The sequence below is a fragment of the Arabidopsis thaliana genome (assembly GCF_000001735.4).
Source record: "Arabidopsis thaliana chromosome 1 sequence".
Classification (NCBI taxonomy): domain Eukaryota; kingdom Viridiplantae; phylum Streptophyta; class Magnoliopsida; order Brassicales; family Brassicaceae; genus Arabidopsis; species Arabidopsis thaliana.
Genome location: NC_003070.9, coordinates 2,855,957 through 2,872,145, shown reverse-complemented (window position 1 = coordinate 2,872,145; position 16,189 = coordinate 2,855,957). Strand labels below are relative to the sequence as shown.

At 33.9% G+C, this 16,189-nt stretch overlaps 2 protein-coding genes and 3 long non-coding RNA genes across 7 annotated transcripts; 3 read left to right on the top strand and 2 right to left on the bottom strand.

Annotated features, from left to right (window-relative positions):
* Positions 1-1,400: 1,400 nt before the first annotated feature.
* Positions 1,401-4,943, bottom strand: ESL1 (ERD (early response to dehydration) six-like 1). 3 transcript variants are annotated; one of them, NM_100764.4, is made up of 17 exons: positions 4,554-4,943; positions 4,401-4,463; positions 4,214-4,303; positions 4,010-4,135; positions 3,850-3,915; positions 3,673-3,748; positions 3,513-3,577; positions 3,338-3,430; positions 3,162-3,242; positions 2,984-3,068; positions 2,852-2,895; positions 2,706-2,768; positions 2,551-2,610; positions 2,379-2,432; positions 2,227-2,286; positions 2,018-2,132; positions 1,401-1,910 (listed from the first exon to the last, which is right to left on the bottom strand). In NM_100764.4, the coding sequence occupies exons 1-17, from the start codon at positions 4,698-4,700 to the stop codon at positions 1,786-1,788; spliced, it is 1,413 nt and encodes a 470-aa protein (NP_563829.1). In that variant the 5' UTR covers positions 4,701-4,943; the 3' UTR covers positions 1,401-1,785. The 3 variants fall into 3 exon arrangements, with proteins under 3 accessions (NP_563829.1, NP_849618.1, NP_001031005.1); NM_179287.2 differs by having other exon boundaries at positions 1,490-1,910; positions 2,551-2,631; positions 4,554-4,887; NM_001035928.1 differs by lacking the exon at positions 1,401-1,910 and having other exon boundaries at positions 1,916-2,132; positions 4,554-4,875.
* Positions 4,944-6,353: 1,410 nt separating this feature from the next.
* Positions 6,354-6,628, top strand: AT1G04683. Its single transcript, NR_138757.1, has one exon. It is a non-coding gene; the product is annotated as an other RNA (long non-coding RNA).
* A 506-nt stretch (positions 6,629-7,134) lies between these two features.
* Positions 7,135-7,563, top strand: AT1G04677. The gene has a single exon (NR_138756.1). It is a non-coding gene; the product is annotated as an other RNA (long non-coding RNA).
* A 2,728-nt stretch (positions 7,564-10,291) lies between these two features.
* AT1G04673 lies at positions 10,292-10,500 on the top strand. Its single transcript, NR_138755.1, has one exon. It is a non-coding gene; the product is annotated as an other RNA (long non-coding RNA).
* Positions 10,501-10,975: 475 nt separating this feature from the next.
* On the bottom strand, positions 10,976-15,984 carry AT1G08910 (zinc ion binding protein). Its single transcript, NM_100763.5, has 17 exons — positions 15,897-15,984; positions 15,663-15,725; positions 15,468-15,540; positions 15,302-15,370; positions 15,140-15,205; positions 14,977-15,059; positions 14,794-14,845; positions 14,644-14,715; positions 14,300-14,367; positions 14,162-14,210; positions 13,986-14,070; positions 13,808-13,909; positions 13,592-13,643; positions 13,442-13,493; positions 13,089-13,151; positions 12,300-12,953; positions 10,976-12,193 (listed from the first exon to the last, which is right to left on the bottom strand). Exons 1-17 carry the CDS (start codon positions 15,917-15,919, stop codon positions 11,330-11,332), a joined length of 2,490 nt encoding a protein of 829 aa, NP_172366.3. The 5' UTR covers positions 15,920-15,984; the 3' UTR covers positions 10,976-11,329.
* Between the last annotated feature and the right edge of the window lie 205 nt (positions 15,985-16,189).

The window sequence follows — 16,189 nt, the reverse complement described above, 5'->3', positions numbered from 1 at the left end:
GCCGTTTGCAAAATAGAAAAAAAAAAAAAAAAACTATTTTAAGAATATTAAAAGGCTCTTGAGTATTGAAAACATTGCCGGCCCAATAGAAATCAAGTCATTGAACAAAGTTTGTTTTGGACCTTTCTGTCACAACTCTGCAAGAATATAAAACAATTTCATATCCCAAAATCAAAGTTCGGGTTTGCCTCATTTTCTTACCAACGTCTAAAAAGATTTGGACTTCCCAGCCCCAACATTTATAGGCCCATCATTGAATACCTAATCAATGGTTTGTGTAAATAACTTTTTTTTTTTTTTTTTTGTCATCGTGTTAATAACTTAATATCCTTGATGTATCACTTACTCTAATTTATTTATTTTTCACTTACTCTAATTAAAATTTGTATAGTTCATATTGTAGACAATTACAAACAAAAATAATTATATTTACATTGAAAAACCCTCTTTTATGCTTCAGTCTTAGCTTCGTTTTTTTTAGTTTGATTTTCATCATCAATTGAATTTTATCTCAATGAACTAGTTTTGTTAGTTCGTATGAAATCGCATTTAACTTGGGTTATTCTTCAAACTTCTCCTAAAAATGGAACGTAAGTAACATAGTGGAATGTAAGAAAAATAAAATAATGGAGTTAAGGTTTTTACTTAATCCCTTATTTTTATCATCCACGAAATATTTACATATGAAAAGAAGCATAGACCAATCAACGATTAGGACCGTCCGACATTGTGTAGTCGATTAGCGATTTCTAGAATCACTTTCCAATTTTAAAATAGAAGTAAATCGACGAAAGTAAGGAAAAAAAAAAAAAAAAAAAAGAGAAAACGTAAATCATGAGAGCATTTCCACATGATCTCTTTGTTCCTTTCTGATTAATGAAAAATACTAAAGTGATTCCACAAATCATGTCTGATACGTGCAAGTTGTCAACTAAGATATTTTAGTTCGCAATCAGATTTAAAGAACATCTTTATGGATAGCACTTGCAATATATTTACTAAATGACTAAAAATTCAATAGTTTTAACGAACAAAGAAAAAAAAAGTCAAGATAATTGAAATATCAGAAAGGTGGTTAAACAATTAAAGGATTGATCTTTATGATGTATGCAAATAGATCAACAGATGCACGTAACCTACCACAAATCTGGTTGGCACAGCGATAGCTTAATTACGTCTAGGGAGAGAATTAGAAAACCTCATTTTCGGAACCTTAAAAGGAAATAAATTGTCTTTATTCTTTACTAACTTTTAGAGAGGATAAGAATTAACCTAGTTTTATTTGTTGCCCTATCACTATCCGTATCTGAAAACCCTATGCTATCGAGAAAATATAAAAAAGAACAATGATTTTTGAAAAGGAAATATCTCACAAATCAATTCAACTTTTAGGAATGAGGCCGGAAATGTGGAACACATACAGAACAAATAAGTCCGAAAGTAGAAACTGTGGGTCTACAGGTTTCAGAGAACTGGTAGATTGATTAATAGCATTAGCAACTAGTAAAAGTAAAAAAAAAAAATGTTAAATATACAATGAAAGCAAAAAGCCAATACCTTAAAGTTCAATTTTATATTTCTTTTTTTTGGGTGTAAAACTGGGACTATACTATACATACATTGGGCTAATTTACTGAGACAGAGAGATATCTAAACCTTATGTTCAAGTGATCTCTTTCTCAATTGCACATCAAATGAGGTAACAATTACAACAAAAAACTATAAACCTCCCCCCAATTGTAATCTAAGAAAAAATGAATAACTTTAAACAAGTCAAACTTGATCTCATTGTAGAAAATCTGTAAGAGAAGCTTGTATATCTTCCAATGTTCTTCCTTTAGTTTCGGGTACCATCGCATAAATAAAGACTATACCCGCACCACATATAGTAAAGAAGATCAAGAACGTTCCTGAAACAGATTAATATATTTCAAAAATTAAATCAGATTAAAGATCTAATTTTTTTTTGAGAGTTTAATGACTCTATAGTATATTATATAGTAGTATGTATTTATACCTGATGCGTTCCACTCTAGCATGAAGTTGTAGGCGAAAGCAACAATCCAACCAAAGGACCAGTTGGCTAAGGTAACCAGAGTCCCAGCAGAAACTTTAACATTCATTGGGAATATCTGCAAAATAAAAAATGTAACATTTTTTAGAGCTGGAAAAAATATATATATGTCGGTTTTTGAGGAGTTAATGTTAATGTTCATGTTTGTTTACCTCAGACATGATGATCCATGGTAAGCCTCCCATGCCTACGGCAAATGAAGAGATGAAACCCTGTAATATGATGTCAAATTCAGATCAAGTTATACAAGAGCTATACTTTAAGTTGCTTGTTTATTATGTCTAAGAAATGACTTTAAACGTACCACTACACCGATACATGTGAAAATCGGAGTGAGCTCATCAAGCATGCCATATGACTGTCCAAGAACAAAAGTAGAAAAATTTTAGTATAACTGGTAAGAATCTCCAATAAACAGCAGCAAAAAAAGTTTGTATATATCTTTGGTTAGAAAGCGAATCGTTAATGTTAATTACCCGAAAGCAGAAGGAAAAACTGAGGAGCAAGCTGAAAAAGCACATTCCACCGGTAGAGGCCTGTAAATAAAGATCATTCATCTGTTAAAAGATATATGCTAAATTTTGTTGCTTCATTTGATATTTGACCAAAAGATCAGATAGCAAAATCTTACCAATAGAAGTGGTCTTCGTCCCATTTTCTCAACCAAAATCAGACCCAATAGAGCTTTTGGTATCTACAAAAGCAGAACACATGAGCATAAGTGTACTTCTTGGCAAGATTTTTCACGAATAAATGAAACTACGTACAAAGACATACCATGATCACTGCAAGAATCATTGAGCCAATGCTGCTTGGAAACCCTGCCATTAGTAAGAAAATATTTGTTACTCCCAAATGAAGACAGTAAATTATCGTAACATGCGAAACAGAGTTTGTTTATCTATTTACCTCCTTTATCAAATACGCTACCGACATAGTACATAAGTCCTGAGCTTCCAGAGAGTTGTTGTAGAAGCATTAGTCCCACACCAATCTGAACAAAATGTCACAAACTTCAGAGAGTAAGTATAACGGTACAAGAGAAAATCAACTTTTTTTGTCACAAAACGTTTGAGAATAAACTTACAACAACAGATGGAGCATATCTTCTCTGAAACAAATCCATAACCCGCGATTTTGGTCCTTCATCAAACAAGATCATGGTTTCCTATAGTTGACATTTCCAATGATTTGTTCATTAGTCATGTTTTATTGAAAACAACACAATTTAAAAACAGAGAGATGTGTGAAAAGTTGCAATACTTTGATAGTGTTGGCTTCTTCAGAGATATCTGCATCATCTCCGCGAAGACTTTGCAATGAAGCTCTACATTCTTTTTCATGTCCCCATTTTCCCTATACACCATTGTAAACCATATTGAGTTTTACTTCACACTTTTTTTAAAAAAGATCAAAACTTAAAAAGGGCTAAACGTACCAGTAGTCTAGGGGACTCTGGAATAAAGAACAAAGTCACAACTTGCAACGCACATGGAATGAGACCTGAGAGACAGAAACCGATAAACTTAAATCACTTCTTGATGAAAATTTCATAACTAACCTGCTAGAAAGAAAAAAAGGATTAGGAAGAAGCTTACCGATTAAGGCCAAGTTACGCCAATGAACAAAATTTCCAATGACGTAGAATAAAGACAATCCACAACTCTGCATCAGCTGTAACGACATTTGAACAAATTTTAAGAACATTAGTATAATATATATCTTTTTTATTTTATGGTTATAAGAATTTATTCTCTAATTATTCTTTAGTTTACCTGATTAGCAAATACAAACGCTCCTCGAACATGTTTTGGTGTTATTTCTGCAATGTAAACTGGTATCTGAAGGCAACAGAGTTAACACAAAGTCAGTAAAAATAAATAAGTATATAATACACAAAATAAATGGAAAAAAAGAAAGTAAAAGAATTATTACCACATAGCTTAATAAACCAACTGCAAATCCTGTGGATAGTCTTCCAATATCAAGCCACATGGAGTCTTTTGCTAATGCTACTGCAACCCAACCGAAGATGCAGAAAATTTGAGCAAACCACATAGTCTGTTTAAGAGAAAAATTCATCAGTACATGATCTTGAAACATATGTTTGTATGAATTTCAAATTGTCAGGAAATTTACCCCTTTTCGACCCATGAGATCTGCAACTTTCCCGCTGAAGATGGCACCAATCATTCCTCCAAAAGTCATGATTGAACCAAACATGGAGTACTGAAGTAGTAAACAAAAACAAAAAAACAGAGTAATTTAAGCAAAACTAGCACTTTTTGAGTAAAGATTCAAGAAAAGAGAGAGGGTTGCTTCTTACTTGTGCAACAGAGAGACCTAAATCATTTATGATCCCTGTTTGAGCAACTGATGAATAACCTGCCTGTAAAATCCAACCCCAAACTTTCAAATCACAGAGCAAAACAAACAGAGAAATTGTTTTAAAAAAAAGATGAGTGATTTGATGACTAACCGCACAACCGAAGCAGAAAGAGCCACAAACAGAAACGAAAGTACTGAAAAGTACAACAGCAGTGATACGACATTCGTTGATGTCGTTTTGGTTCTTCCTCAGTAGCAAACCAGCTTCCAAGTTTCTTGAGTTCTCCGACATCGTCATCTTTAACTTCTCCACGGAGAAAGAACAGAGAGAGTTTTGTTGAAAGGGTTCTGAAGTTATATTTACGAATAAATATTTGCTTTTTTGTCTTCCATAAGAGGACTGAGTTTAAAGCTGATTTATATTCCTTGATTAATGGAGGAGGAAAGGCAGAGGTCAGCTTCCCCAATCTTTTCTTTTGTGTCACGTTTCTGTTGGGGTTTTATTCAATTTTATATACACGTATTTTGTTTTTTAATTTGAAATTGTATCTTCTTCTGTTTTCCTTATTTAAATTTTTAAATATTGTGTAATTTGTAATTGGACTGGCGTATGAATTTTTTGTTGTCAATACGTATGATATTTATTTTTGTTTACTTTTTTTTTTTCTTGGCCGACAGGCGAATGATATTTATTTAAAAGTTTTGCCTTTTTGAAAGAATATTTATTTAAAGTTATGTGATTCATCATCATCTTTATGAAATTGTGTTTTGTGTCTTAGTGGATGCTTTGATTATTTTATGCTAGTTGTTATCCACTCTTTATTTATTGGGTAATTTTGAAGGTGGTCCCTATACCGAATCAAAACCGTAATTGGGTGAAATTTTGTGATGAATTTTATGTAAGTGAATGTCTAGATACATTTATGAATCCGTTTTACATAAACCAGTTTAGTGTTAACCGGTCTAATTAAGTTTTTCTTTTCTTTTTTTGTTTAAGCTTTGGTTTTGTCTTTTTGGTCTGTTTTTTTTTTATATATAACCAAACAATGTAACTATTTTGTTCTCAAAATAAAATAAAAATAAACAATAAACACATGCCACATGTTCTACCGTTATCTAAAGATCAGGATATCCTAGCTACTATATTCTTATCCATGGAGCAAACCAGATAAAAAAAGTTTTTTTTTTTGTGTGTGTGTCTTTTTGTTATGGTCCAGTTCAATAACCAATAACCATTTGTTAGTCATATTTGATTCAGATTTTTTTCCCAAACTATTCCTTAGACAATCTGACGTCATTACTAAACAAAAATCATCCTCAATAATTTAAAACACTGAAATATCCGATAATTATTTAATATTTTAATTCTAATTTAAAACACTAAATATTATTATTTTTTGAATTAATGAATCGAGCCAAATTAATCATCTATTTAGAATCGTCTAGAGCGTATACGTACTATTTTGGTTTTAATAGAAGTGTGATCATTTGAGAAAATCCAATGTATTTTTTTCCAAAAAAATATTATTTAATTACCCATAGTCAAGATTAATTATAAATAATATACAACAGAATTTTGTCAATGTAAAGCTAATTTGTTTATTAACTCGAGTATAAAATGTCAAACATTATATTGAAAAACGAGTTCTTAAATAATCTGGATAAGAGTAAAATACAATATTTCTTACGTGAATAACCAACTTACAAATATTATACTACCTACGTAGTTAATCAATTCATCACAAATTGATATGAGTTGTCACACTTGCTATAGTTTCCATGCAATAAATAGTAAACGCGTTGATCGTGGTTTGTTTGAAGTTTACATAAAAAAAAAAAAGTCGTGCACGTTAGCTATTGCGTTAGAGAAAATGATACAACTCAACATTCCTTGTAAGCAAATCTAGAAACTACTACATATCCATTTTTCAAATGTCTTACGTTCAATCAACGGTTTCCCCTCACACTTCTTCATATATTTTGACATTTTTGTCAATATCTAATTTGATACGACAGACTTTTCTCTTTCTAGTTGCGGACACAAGGAATCATCAACAACCTTTGAATTTTCCCGGCAAAAAAGGTATTTGTTGTCCTATCTCATTCTATCAATAAAAAGGAAAAAAGATCAAAGGCAGTTTTAGGCGTTTAAACAAAATAAAAGATGCTGCCAAAAAGAAAAACAAAAACACGATTTAGGAATGCTTAAAGAAGAGAGAGAGCGATGTTCATTTTTGTAGCCTTACCAATGTTACGAGGCTCCACCTCGATAGAGCAACATTACATTCACTAAAATCAAGGAAGTACAAAGAGTAATCAACGTTATTCGTCACTATCACAAATTTTATGCTGCATGTAGAGGTAACAGGTTGAACGCACGTTATACAAATGGTTGGTTCATTTTTTCTTTGAAAGAATTGATATGATGGATTAAAAAACAAATTTACCTAAAAAAAATGAGGTTATCGCTCTACAATTGTCGTTCACCATTCAACACTTTTACTGGAGGACGACGTATTACATACTTACGATGTCAATTACATCAAAAATATCAACCATAATTATTAGGCTTGTTCCTTGACCAAAAAATAAATAAATTATTTGGCTTGTTTTTCTATACTAGCTATTTTTTTTTTTGCTAAACAAAATATACTAGCTAATTACTTATAAAGTTAGTGAGCTCTTTATCAAACATTTAAACAAAGATTATATAAACAATAAATACCAACTTAGATGAGTTTTTTGTTTTTGTGTAGCAGAAAAAATAAAAATAAAATGAATAATCTTGGTTTAGCTGGCGGGAAAGTAGGTTTGTAGCAGACCAATTTTGATTTTTGAGAGACGCTTACGTGTGGTGGGTCTGTTGATCCTCGAACGCCGTGTTTTTGCTTCACATGATCGTAACAATAACGCTTATGCATGTAATCTAATACATCAGCCGATAACATGGGACATTTGCTCCCCTAGATCCTTCCAAGAACCGCCCATGTATATGAATATATCAGCTGTCTATATGGTCTCAAGTCTTAACCTTCTTCTACCAAAAATAATAAACATTTTTAAACCCTACTAAATGGTTTTCATATGTTCATTTTATTGTTCCCTTCCCGTCACCGCATCCACCTTGCTTGGTTTCCGAACCAGTGCCCCTCTTCGCTGTTAGAAAATGGGTTCAGGTTTACCATAATTTTGATTATTATATTTGAACTAGCTCCTTATCAAGCTCCTGATTTAATCTGATTTGTATATTCAAATCTTTAATCCGATTGATAATCGAATCAACACATGCTCAGAGATGTATTAACTTGTATTTTGTTTATATTTGGTCTTAAAATAAGAGAAAAATGCAGTAGCAACAATGAGAAAGGTGATTCATCATTGATATTGGGACAAAAAAAGTTAGTGACTCGTATCTTTAAGTATCATGATGTTGGGATTCTTTAATGTCTTATGTCTAGCCTCCTTTTACTGACTCATTTTAAGATTTGCAAGTTTTAGTCCATTAGTTCCATGTGACACAAATAAAAGTGGGTACTCCAATAATAAGGTGCCAGGAAATGGGTGAACATATCAATTATTATATTGGCCTAAACTTCTACGTCCTTTTCGGAGTGAATGGTCTATTTTTGCTTCCTACGAGTTTGTATTAAACTAAGTTGCCTTCCGTAAGTAGTACCGGTATCTTTATATTCGTGGATTTTCAAATCAATTTTTATTAGGCATGTTTTTGGCACTAACAAAGTTGAGCTGGTGTAAGTTTGACTTCAAATTATTGTGTATTTGGATTTGGATTTAGAAAAACTTAATTAACATTGGACAGAAATAACTGAATCAAATGTAAATACAACTTTTCAGTTTTTCATGGTATTTGGAGGATTAATGGTTCTTTAACTAGTTAAATTTTGAGTATTGAAAAAAAAAAAGAAGTTAAATTCAAGTAATAGAACAAAAACAATCAAAATCGATCCTGTCTGTAAACTATTAACTTTGAATGTTGTTAATCGGAGAGACTAAGAAAAAAAAAAATATAAATGAAAGTTCTATTTTTTATAACAAAAATCGCTAAACTTACATATATAAACTAAAATTCATGTGATACAAAATATACTGAAATTACTGTTAAAATTTTCTCCTTGTTTTCTTTGATTTCAGAAAACCAAGCAAAATCTAAAGTGATAATCATATTAACAAATTAGTCACTGATTTGAGATTCTATGATGTTCAAGTTTGTAAGAACGGCGCAAAGAATGTATTGGGAATGGGAAGAGATAGGAAAAATCCAGGAATCTTGAAAATAATTCTGAAATTTGTCTAGTAATTAAATTATGAAATATAATAGAAAATAATTATAACTTTTGCTCTATATGGACAACTTTTCCAATAAACCACATAGCCACAGTAGTTATGGTAAACTAGACAATTATTAAAAACTACTCGATAATATGATGTTTGTGAAGGCTGCTTAGAGGAGAATCGAGTGATTTTGGATCGTGAAAGAATCAACTTCCTTGGACAGAATCTTGTACAGCAATACCAACACATCTTGTTTTGTAGTCGGAATTACGTGTATGTGATCACACTAACTAAACTAAACATTTTTTATTTGGATAGAGATGAAGTGCTACTATGGGTCTGTTGTATGAAATCTGACTTATTTGTTAAAATATAAAGAAATTTTACAATCATGGGAATATTGTACAAAAGTGATATAGTGTTACAAACAAGTGGAGCTTGATATAATATTTGTTGTAGAAAAAAGTGAGTTGAGTATTATGTACTTGTTTAATTGGAATAAATAGCGTGGTACATTGGATCCGTTCTCTCTCCTTCATATGTCCAATATGCGATATGTATATATTAATACATGACCACGATGTTGTCTATACATTCATGATCTTTTGATCGTCTTTATATATTGATTTTCCCTCAAATACTTTACTATACTATACCATTATAGAATAAATGAGCTTTGATATTTAAGAAAGTCTAGTAAATGAGTTTACTTTTCATTTCAATTGGTTCACGTTTTTAGTATGATGATCACCGTACCTACCAAAGCGACTTCGATCTATATTTGAGTTATTAGGTTAGGATTTTAATCTGGTTGATGAATTCTACCTATGAAACTGATCCGATATACTGATCGGTACATCATTTAAAGATCGAGTCCATTGGAATACATATTCTAATTAATGACATACACGTAAAAAAAAGGTGAAAATGATATTGAAGACGAGTCACGCATACATAGTTGGAATATTACGGATTATTTTAACTGTTAAAGTTTTCATAACCACAAAATCAAGTACATTAACATGCATTGGTTTCAGGTCCGAAAAAATTATGAGCAGATGTCCAATATTATTTTTACCTAAGAAAGACATTAAAAACGTAACTTTTAAGGTTACTAAAAAACAAACAAAAAAACGTTACTTTTATGGTTACAATATATGATGATGACTCGATGAGTTTCCAACTTGTTAAAGAAGGTGAGGAAGACTAATGAATCCATTTATTTACAATTATATAAAAGTACACCACTTTTTGTAAGAATCGAAAAGTAAATAACTGGCGGTAAAATCGGTCATAAGCCTAAAAAAAAGTTTAGATTTAGAGCTCTACAAACATTAGGGCCAACATAGACGGACTTGATTGATAAACGACAAATATTAAAACAATGGATTTTAAAAGAGATTTTGCTATATGATAAATGAGGGAACAGCGAAAATATTTGGAAATTCATTCCAAACTTGTGAGGACAAAACAGGATCGGAACGGTATCTTCATTAATGTCAGGATAAGGACTAGGACCCCTGATATGGGCATATTCTAGCTTTCTTTTTATCTTGTCTGTAGACAAAGTTATCATGTTGATCGGGGGAGTTGTGTGGCCTATCGTTCGTTCCGATATAAAAGGATTTTGTATGATCCTTAAAGTCATCCATAAAATCGATTGATCAAGAAAACGTTGACGTATAGGAGAATCAACCTAACTAATCGCGGGAACTAGAAGAAGACTCTTCGCATTTGAATGCGTCTTGATATTGCTTTCTTTATTACTTGCATACCAAACATAACTCTCTCCATACCCTAGGCTAGCAACATTCTTGCATTAGCGTTTGCGAATGGTTTCATTTGGAAATGACGATGACTTTAATGATTGACCTATGCATTCATATCCTGTTCTCTTGTCGGTATATTAATATTCCTTCAATAATTTCCCTAGCTTATAAAAATACTAGTAAAAAGAATGAGCTTTGATGTTCTAAAAGAAAACTAATAAATGAGTTTATTATTTTTTATTTCAGTAGTTCACGTGTTTAGTATGATGAGCAGCGTACCTACCGATGCACGACTTGGATCAACTCTATTAAGTTAGGTTTAGGTTTTTAATTTGGTTGAGTAATTCTTACTATTGTACTGATCCGATCTGATCGGTACACAAATCAAAATCAACTTTGTAGTACATGTGTTCGACTGACTCACATATCAGAAAAATGATAAATGTCATTGTAGACAATGAAGCAATACTAATGTAGTGTATTGTGGTTGCGGCTTCGTTATGCGTTTTTTCTTCAAGTTTTGTTATTTCGTGAAAATCAACAACTTTCTCATTCTTCCGCATAAACCAAATACATATCAATCAATGAACAAAAGCCACTAGTGAAGCTAAAAAGTTTCTCGGAGCAGAAGAAAGCGAACTGAACCTGCTATATTGTGATAGTAAATCGGCCAAAAGATACCCTAATGTTTCACATGAAGTAAATCTCACGAATACGCTACATCAAGAACTTAGCCCCATATATGTACCCGAAGACTAAAGCTGTAAGTACCAAAAAAAGAAAGGCCTTAGTTATATACTGTTACTACTTACTACTGACTGATTGTGTTAGTGACCGTGTGCTACAATCTCTAAGCCATCAGATATCACCATGTCTCAGGAGGCATTGACCAAAACGACCCTGAATACCCAAGACCCTCTGCCACTGGCAACGAACTGGTACCCGCTTGTGTTTCGTTATTACTAACGGGATAGCTTGGGTGCCCTATAAATGCTTGAATTTCATCTGCTCCATCATAAGATGTTGAAAGAGGCGCAGGAGGTGTTTGAGCTTGTGGATGAACTGGACGGGTAGGATGAATGATCATATGGTCATATCCCGTACCAGGTGCTACGCTGCCTCGCATCCGGCTTTGTGGGCGCCAATTCTCAGTGTTAGCAGGAGTCAAATTCATGAACTCTCGTGATGAGAACTGTCCCATTGCACCACCAGGATTCAGTATTTGGTCTGTGGTCCCTCCGTAGCTGACAGGTAAAGTTTGGGGATGTGTAATGGAAGATGGCATTGGTCTTTGGTCAGGGGTCCCTCCGTAGTTGACAGGTGAAGTTCGGGGATGTGTAATGGAAGATGACATTGGTCTTTGGTGGGCGTACCCTCCGTACGTGGCAGGTAAAGTTTGGAGATTTGTAATGGAAGATGGCATTGGTCTTTGATCGGCGTTCCCTCCGTAGTTAAGTAATGTTTGGAGATGTGTAATGGAATATGGCGTCGATCTATGGTCAGTATTCCCCCTGTAGTTGACAGGTAAAGTTTGAGGATGTGCAATGGAAGATGGTATCGGTCTTTGGTTAGTATTTCCTCCGTAGTTAACAGGTAAAGTTTGAGGATGTGCAATGGAAGACGGCATCCATCTTTGGTCAGCGTTCTCTCCGTAGTTGACATGAAAAGTTTGAGGATGTGCAATGTAAGATGGCACTGGTCTTTGCTGTGCAGGGGACGGGCTCTGATTCTGCAAACATATAAGAAAAAACTTCAGAGTTGGTAATGGTAATGTAGCTTCACCAGATATTTACGCATACGAACAAAAAACAACTCTATGGTAATGGTTGACAAACCTGCATTGAATAATGATGATGCGAAAGAGGTGCAGGTGGAAATTGAGTTTGAACACGTCCATAGATGTGGTTCCATCTCGCCATCAAATCAGAAGTTCTTCCTTCACAATTTCCAAGGGACGTAACATGTGAGCCTTGAAACTGAGAAGACTGAGCAGCCGGCATTGATGTGCCAAAGTTTGCCGCATTAGTAGCTAATATATCTTGTGGAGATGGGGTTGGTGAGAATGTCATAGGTAAGGCTTGGCTTGCTGGTGAATCTCGGGTGTTTATTACTTGTGGTAAGTTCACGAATTGTTGACCATCAAAGGCATTCAAAGTTCGTGGCAGCTGTGGTAGTGTGTTGGTTGAAGTATGAGACTGGTTAAGCATAGTATAATCTGAAGCAGGCCTATGTGTGTCATTTGACGGACCCTGAATCTCAGATAAACAAGGATTATGTTCTTCGACTTGGGTGGATGTTTCCATTTCATTCTCATCTCTGGCAGGATTCTTAACAGTAGGCCCCAAGTTGATGAAACTATTTGGGTCTCCATGGTCATGAGTGGTTTCTGGCACAAGTTCCACGTCCTCATCATTTTCCGTCTCAACCATCCAGGTTCCATCAGCAGAGATAACCACATCTGCAGCATTACGTCCCACTTCTTCTAGAATCTGTGGATATTAGCCAAGATTGTTTATTCAATCTAAGACTTAAAAAGATGTATTCACTAAGCAACAAAAATAAGCTACTTGCCTTTCTCAGTTTTTGATCTACACGGATATCAGTATAGCAAACAGACTGATTACAATGCGGGCAGCGCCATGATGTCGTCTTGTGTTCATGTTGACATAATTCCAGAAATCAAAACACTACAGCAGAAAGAAACATATAAAACAGAGATGAGGGAAATATTTCAATAGATTCTAAATTTGCCAAAACTTATCTCTTTTACTAGCAATCTTCATAATCAAGCATGTCACACATTTATATCGTATTAACTTACAAAAATCATACTTTGAGAAGACATATTATGGCAACAGCGAAGAAAACCAGAGCCTAGAAATTCATGTATTAATGGAATAGTTCTTTTCATAATGATTTAAGTAATGAAAACAAGAAACATCCTATCCTTACTTATGCTTAACAGAAAATGCATCACCTGAAGATGTTTACAGACATGACCCTTCACAGGAAGTTTGATACGCGTTCGGCTGTTATAATTGTGATGATTAAATCTTAAAAGGTTGAGGTAACTGTGAAAGCAATTTCTTGAGATATAAAGCAACATAGGAAAAACATCCTTAGATACCTGATAGGACAACTGAGAGATATCCTCGATGGCCCCTCAATTATGTCACAATCTACAGACAAATTGGAAAAGACAAATAATGTTTGATCTGGAGTTCTCGGAATACGATTATATGAATACATACGACTAAATGATCTAATGACTTCATATGTGGAAATGCAATAAACTTCTAAGTCATAGTTTCTTCTCTTAGTCACTAAACACTCTTGGATATACCTGAGTTTGATCCAACGACTTCAGGATGAACATAATCTTTCAGTAACGGTTTGTTGGGCAGTGGTATGACATCCATGAAAGCAATAGCAATCAAGTAACTACCTATAGCAAATGGGTATCTGTCCATTATTACTGAATATGAGGAGAGGAACTAAAGATATCTTCATTGAACAGAAACCTCCAAAACAGCCTATTGCTTGTAGAAGATTTGCCCCAAGGTTTAGCAGGGCAGTAACATTAGTTGGAAGCTGCGGCCCAGACTCCTGAAAAGAAATTACAATAAACAATTACTTGCATCAGAGTACGTAGTAAGTACTTCCAAAACATATCCAAGAAACAATGAAATCCACAAACCATTGAGATGTTAACTCTCTTGTCAATGCCCTTTCCATTCAACAAAAAGCTGTAATTTTCATATGTAAATCAATATGGCTAAATACAAAAACTGCTTCACAAACATCCGGCGGAAAAAATAAAGCAATCCAACCACACCTGACTCCTTGTGGATGTACAATACAATTAGATCTGCTTATGTCCTCTGTCCGAACAACAAATAATCCCTGAAGAGCACAAAATTCCGTAACTATATTGAGCATAAGAAGCAGGTACATAAACAAAGATTCGAAACGAAAAAATGCTGAAGTGACACGACGAGCAAAGCTGAAAGGTATAGCTTTGAAAGTATATTCATGCATCTTCTAATCTAATTGCATTTAAAACATATATGCAGGAGAAACCACATATGCACAATACTATATAAGCGACCAAAAAAATTCAAATTGACAACGCAAAATCTGGTATCAAGACACATTCATAACTTAAATTCCAATACATACAACTTTCTGTTTGGGAGAATGTGGCATCTTCTTTGAAATATGGAAGTCCTTCATCATCATCTTTGATTCTGGCTGCGAGAAGGAAACAAAGCTGACTAAAACACACATTAAAAAGAAAGGTGCTAAGAACTGAATAATATATAAAGTCACCTTAGCTTCAAAAGAAACAAGAATATGCCCCAGCTTCACACATGGATAGAACCTACAGATAGAAAAGTAGGAGATTGAAACAAACCAAGGTTTTGATTTTTAGTTAACTAGTATTATTTAGAGTAGCAGACTGGTAACCTTGCTAGTTTGAAATAAATGAATGAAAACACATGAAAAGCCTACCTCTCAATGACCTGCGATATTAGAGTGACGGGACTATTTACACAAGAGGTGACATTTTCAGGACAGCTGAAACCATTCCACATCTGAACAAGAATAAAAACATCATTATTCACAGAAATCAGATTACTCTCTAATCACCACATTCGGCTGGAACAAAACATACCAAGTCTATGATAGCCAACAATTCTTGAGTCTCTCTCTCCGGGAACCATCCAAGCTGACAAGCACTCTATGAGAGAAACACAAATTCAGTGTTACATATCCAAATCAGCAAATTTCTGCCGAAATTGACTTGAGCTGGAGTTGCTAATTCTAACTCTTTTACCTTGACTGAGATCATCAGCGCCATTACCACCGCCCTGGTTTGATAATCATCACATTTACGTCGGCACACCTACACCAAGTAACACACATAAACAAGAGCACTAAGATTAAACTAAAAGCACCTTGAAAAATCGAAACTTTTACAAGACAAAAAAATATAAACAAACATTATTGAGGATTAAAGCGAGCTCTTGAATATTCCCTGGAACTTCATTTCTCCCAATAGCCGCATCGATTTCACTGCATTCACCAAATCCAGGAGTAAAGTTTTCAGTGAAGCTCGAAGAAACCCAGAAATAAAGAATTTTTTTAGGTTAAAACAAAGATGAATTCAACGGAAACTTAAAAGAGAGATTTTTTACTTAGCGAGAGAGATGCAGGAAGCTTGAAACTCCTTGGTGTTGAATTCAGCACGAAACCCAAACCTAGCAGACGTAATTAGAAGAAGAATGTTTAGTTGAACCCATTTTTATATAGAAACTATAACTGTATTAAACAATTAATTTGATATTACTTAAAAACTAAGTAAGAAAATCAATAGTCAAATGATAGAGACAGCTTGCTTGATATTTATGCAAATGAGAAGAAAAAAAGACCTAGAAGTCGCCGGAATAACCATTCTTCTCCTTCTCCGAGAAGTTTTCCGGGGGAGATAATGATTATAAACCGACCCACGACAAACACAGCCGCTTGAGAGTAGCTTGTCGCCTTTTATACTTGGCAGTTTACTTGTTTCTTTATTTTACAACTCGGTCCTTCAGATTCTGATAGTTTTTACTAAGTCCCCTTCTACTTTCTACTGTAGTCTTTTTGATTCTTTTTCTCCCACTCGTTTTTGTTGTAGGCATTTATGATTGGACAAGTTAAAGGCATTTATGATTGGACAAGT

Bases quoted from the DNA above. Each gene is read 5' to 3' on its own strand.
- ESL1 (NM_179287.2), bottom strand. From the start codon at position 4,700: ATGACGATGTCGGAGAACTCAAGAAACTTGGAAGCTGGTTTGCTACTG. The intron at 3,069-3,161 runs GTAAGTTTATTC...CATTTTGTTCAG, and splicing joins GATATGCTCCATCTGTTGTT to ATTGGTGTGGGACTAATGCT. The intron at 2,287-2,378 runs GTACGTTTAAAG...ATCATATTACAG, and splicing joins TCACATGTATCGGTGTAGTG to GGTTTCATCTCTTCATTTGC.
- AT1G08910 (NM_100763.5), bottom strand. From the start codon at position 15,919: ATGGTTATTCCGGCGACTTCTAG. The intron at 14,716-14,793 runs GTGACTTTATAT...TCCTTCTCGCAG, and splicing joins TTGTTTCTTTTGAAGCTAAG to CCAGAATCAAAGATGATGAT. The intron at 12,194-12,299 runs GTTTGTCAACCA...ATATGTTTGCAG, and splicing joins ATCATCATTATTCAATGCAG to AATCAGAGCCCGTCCCCTGC.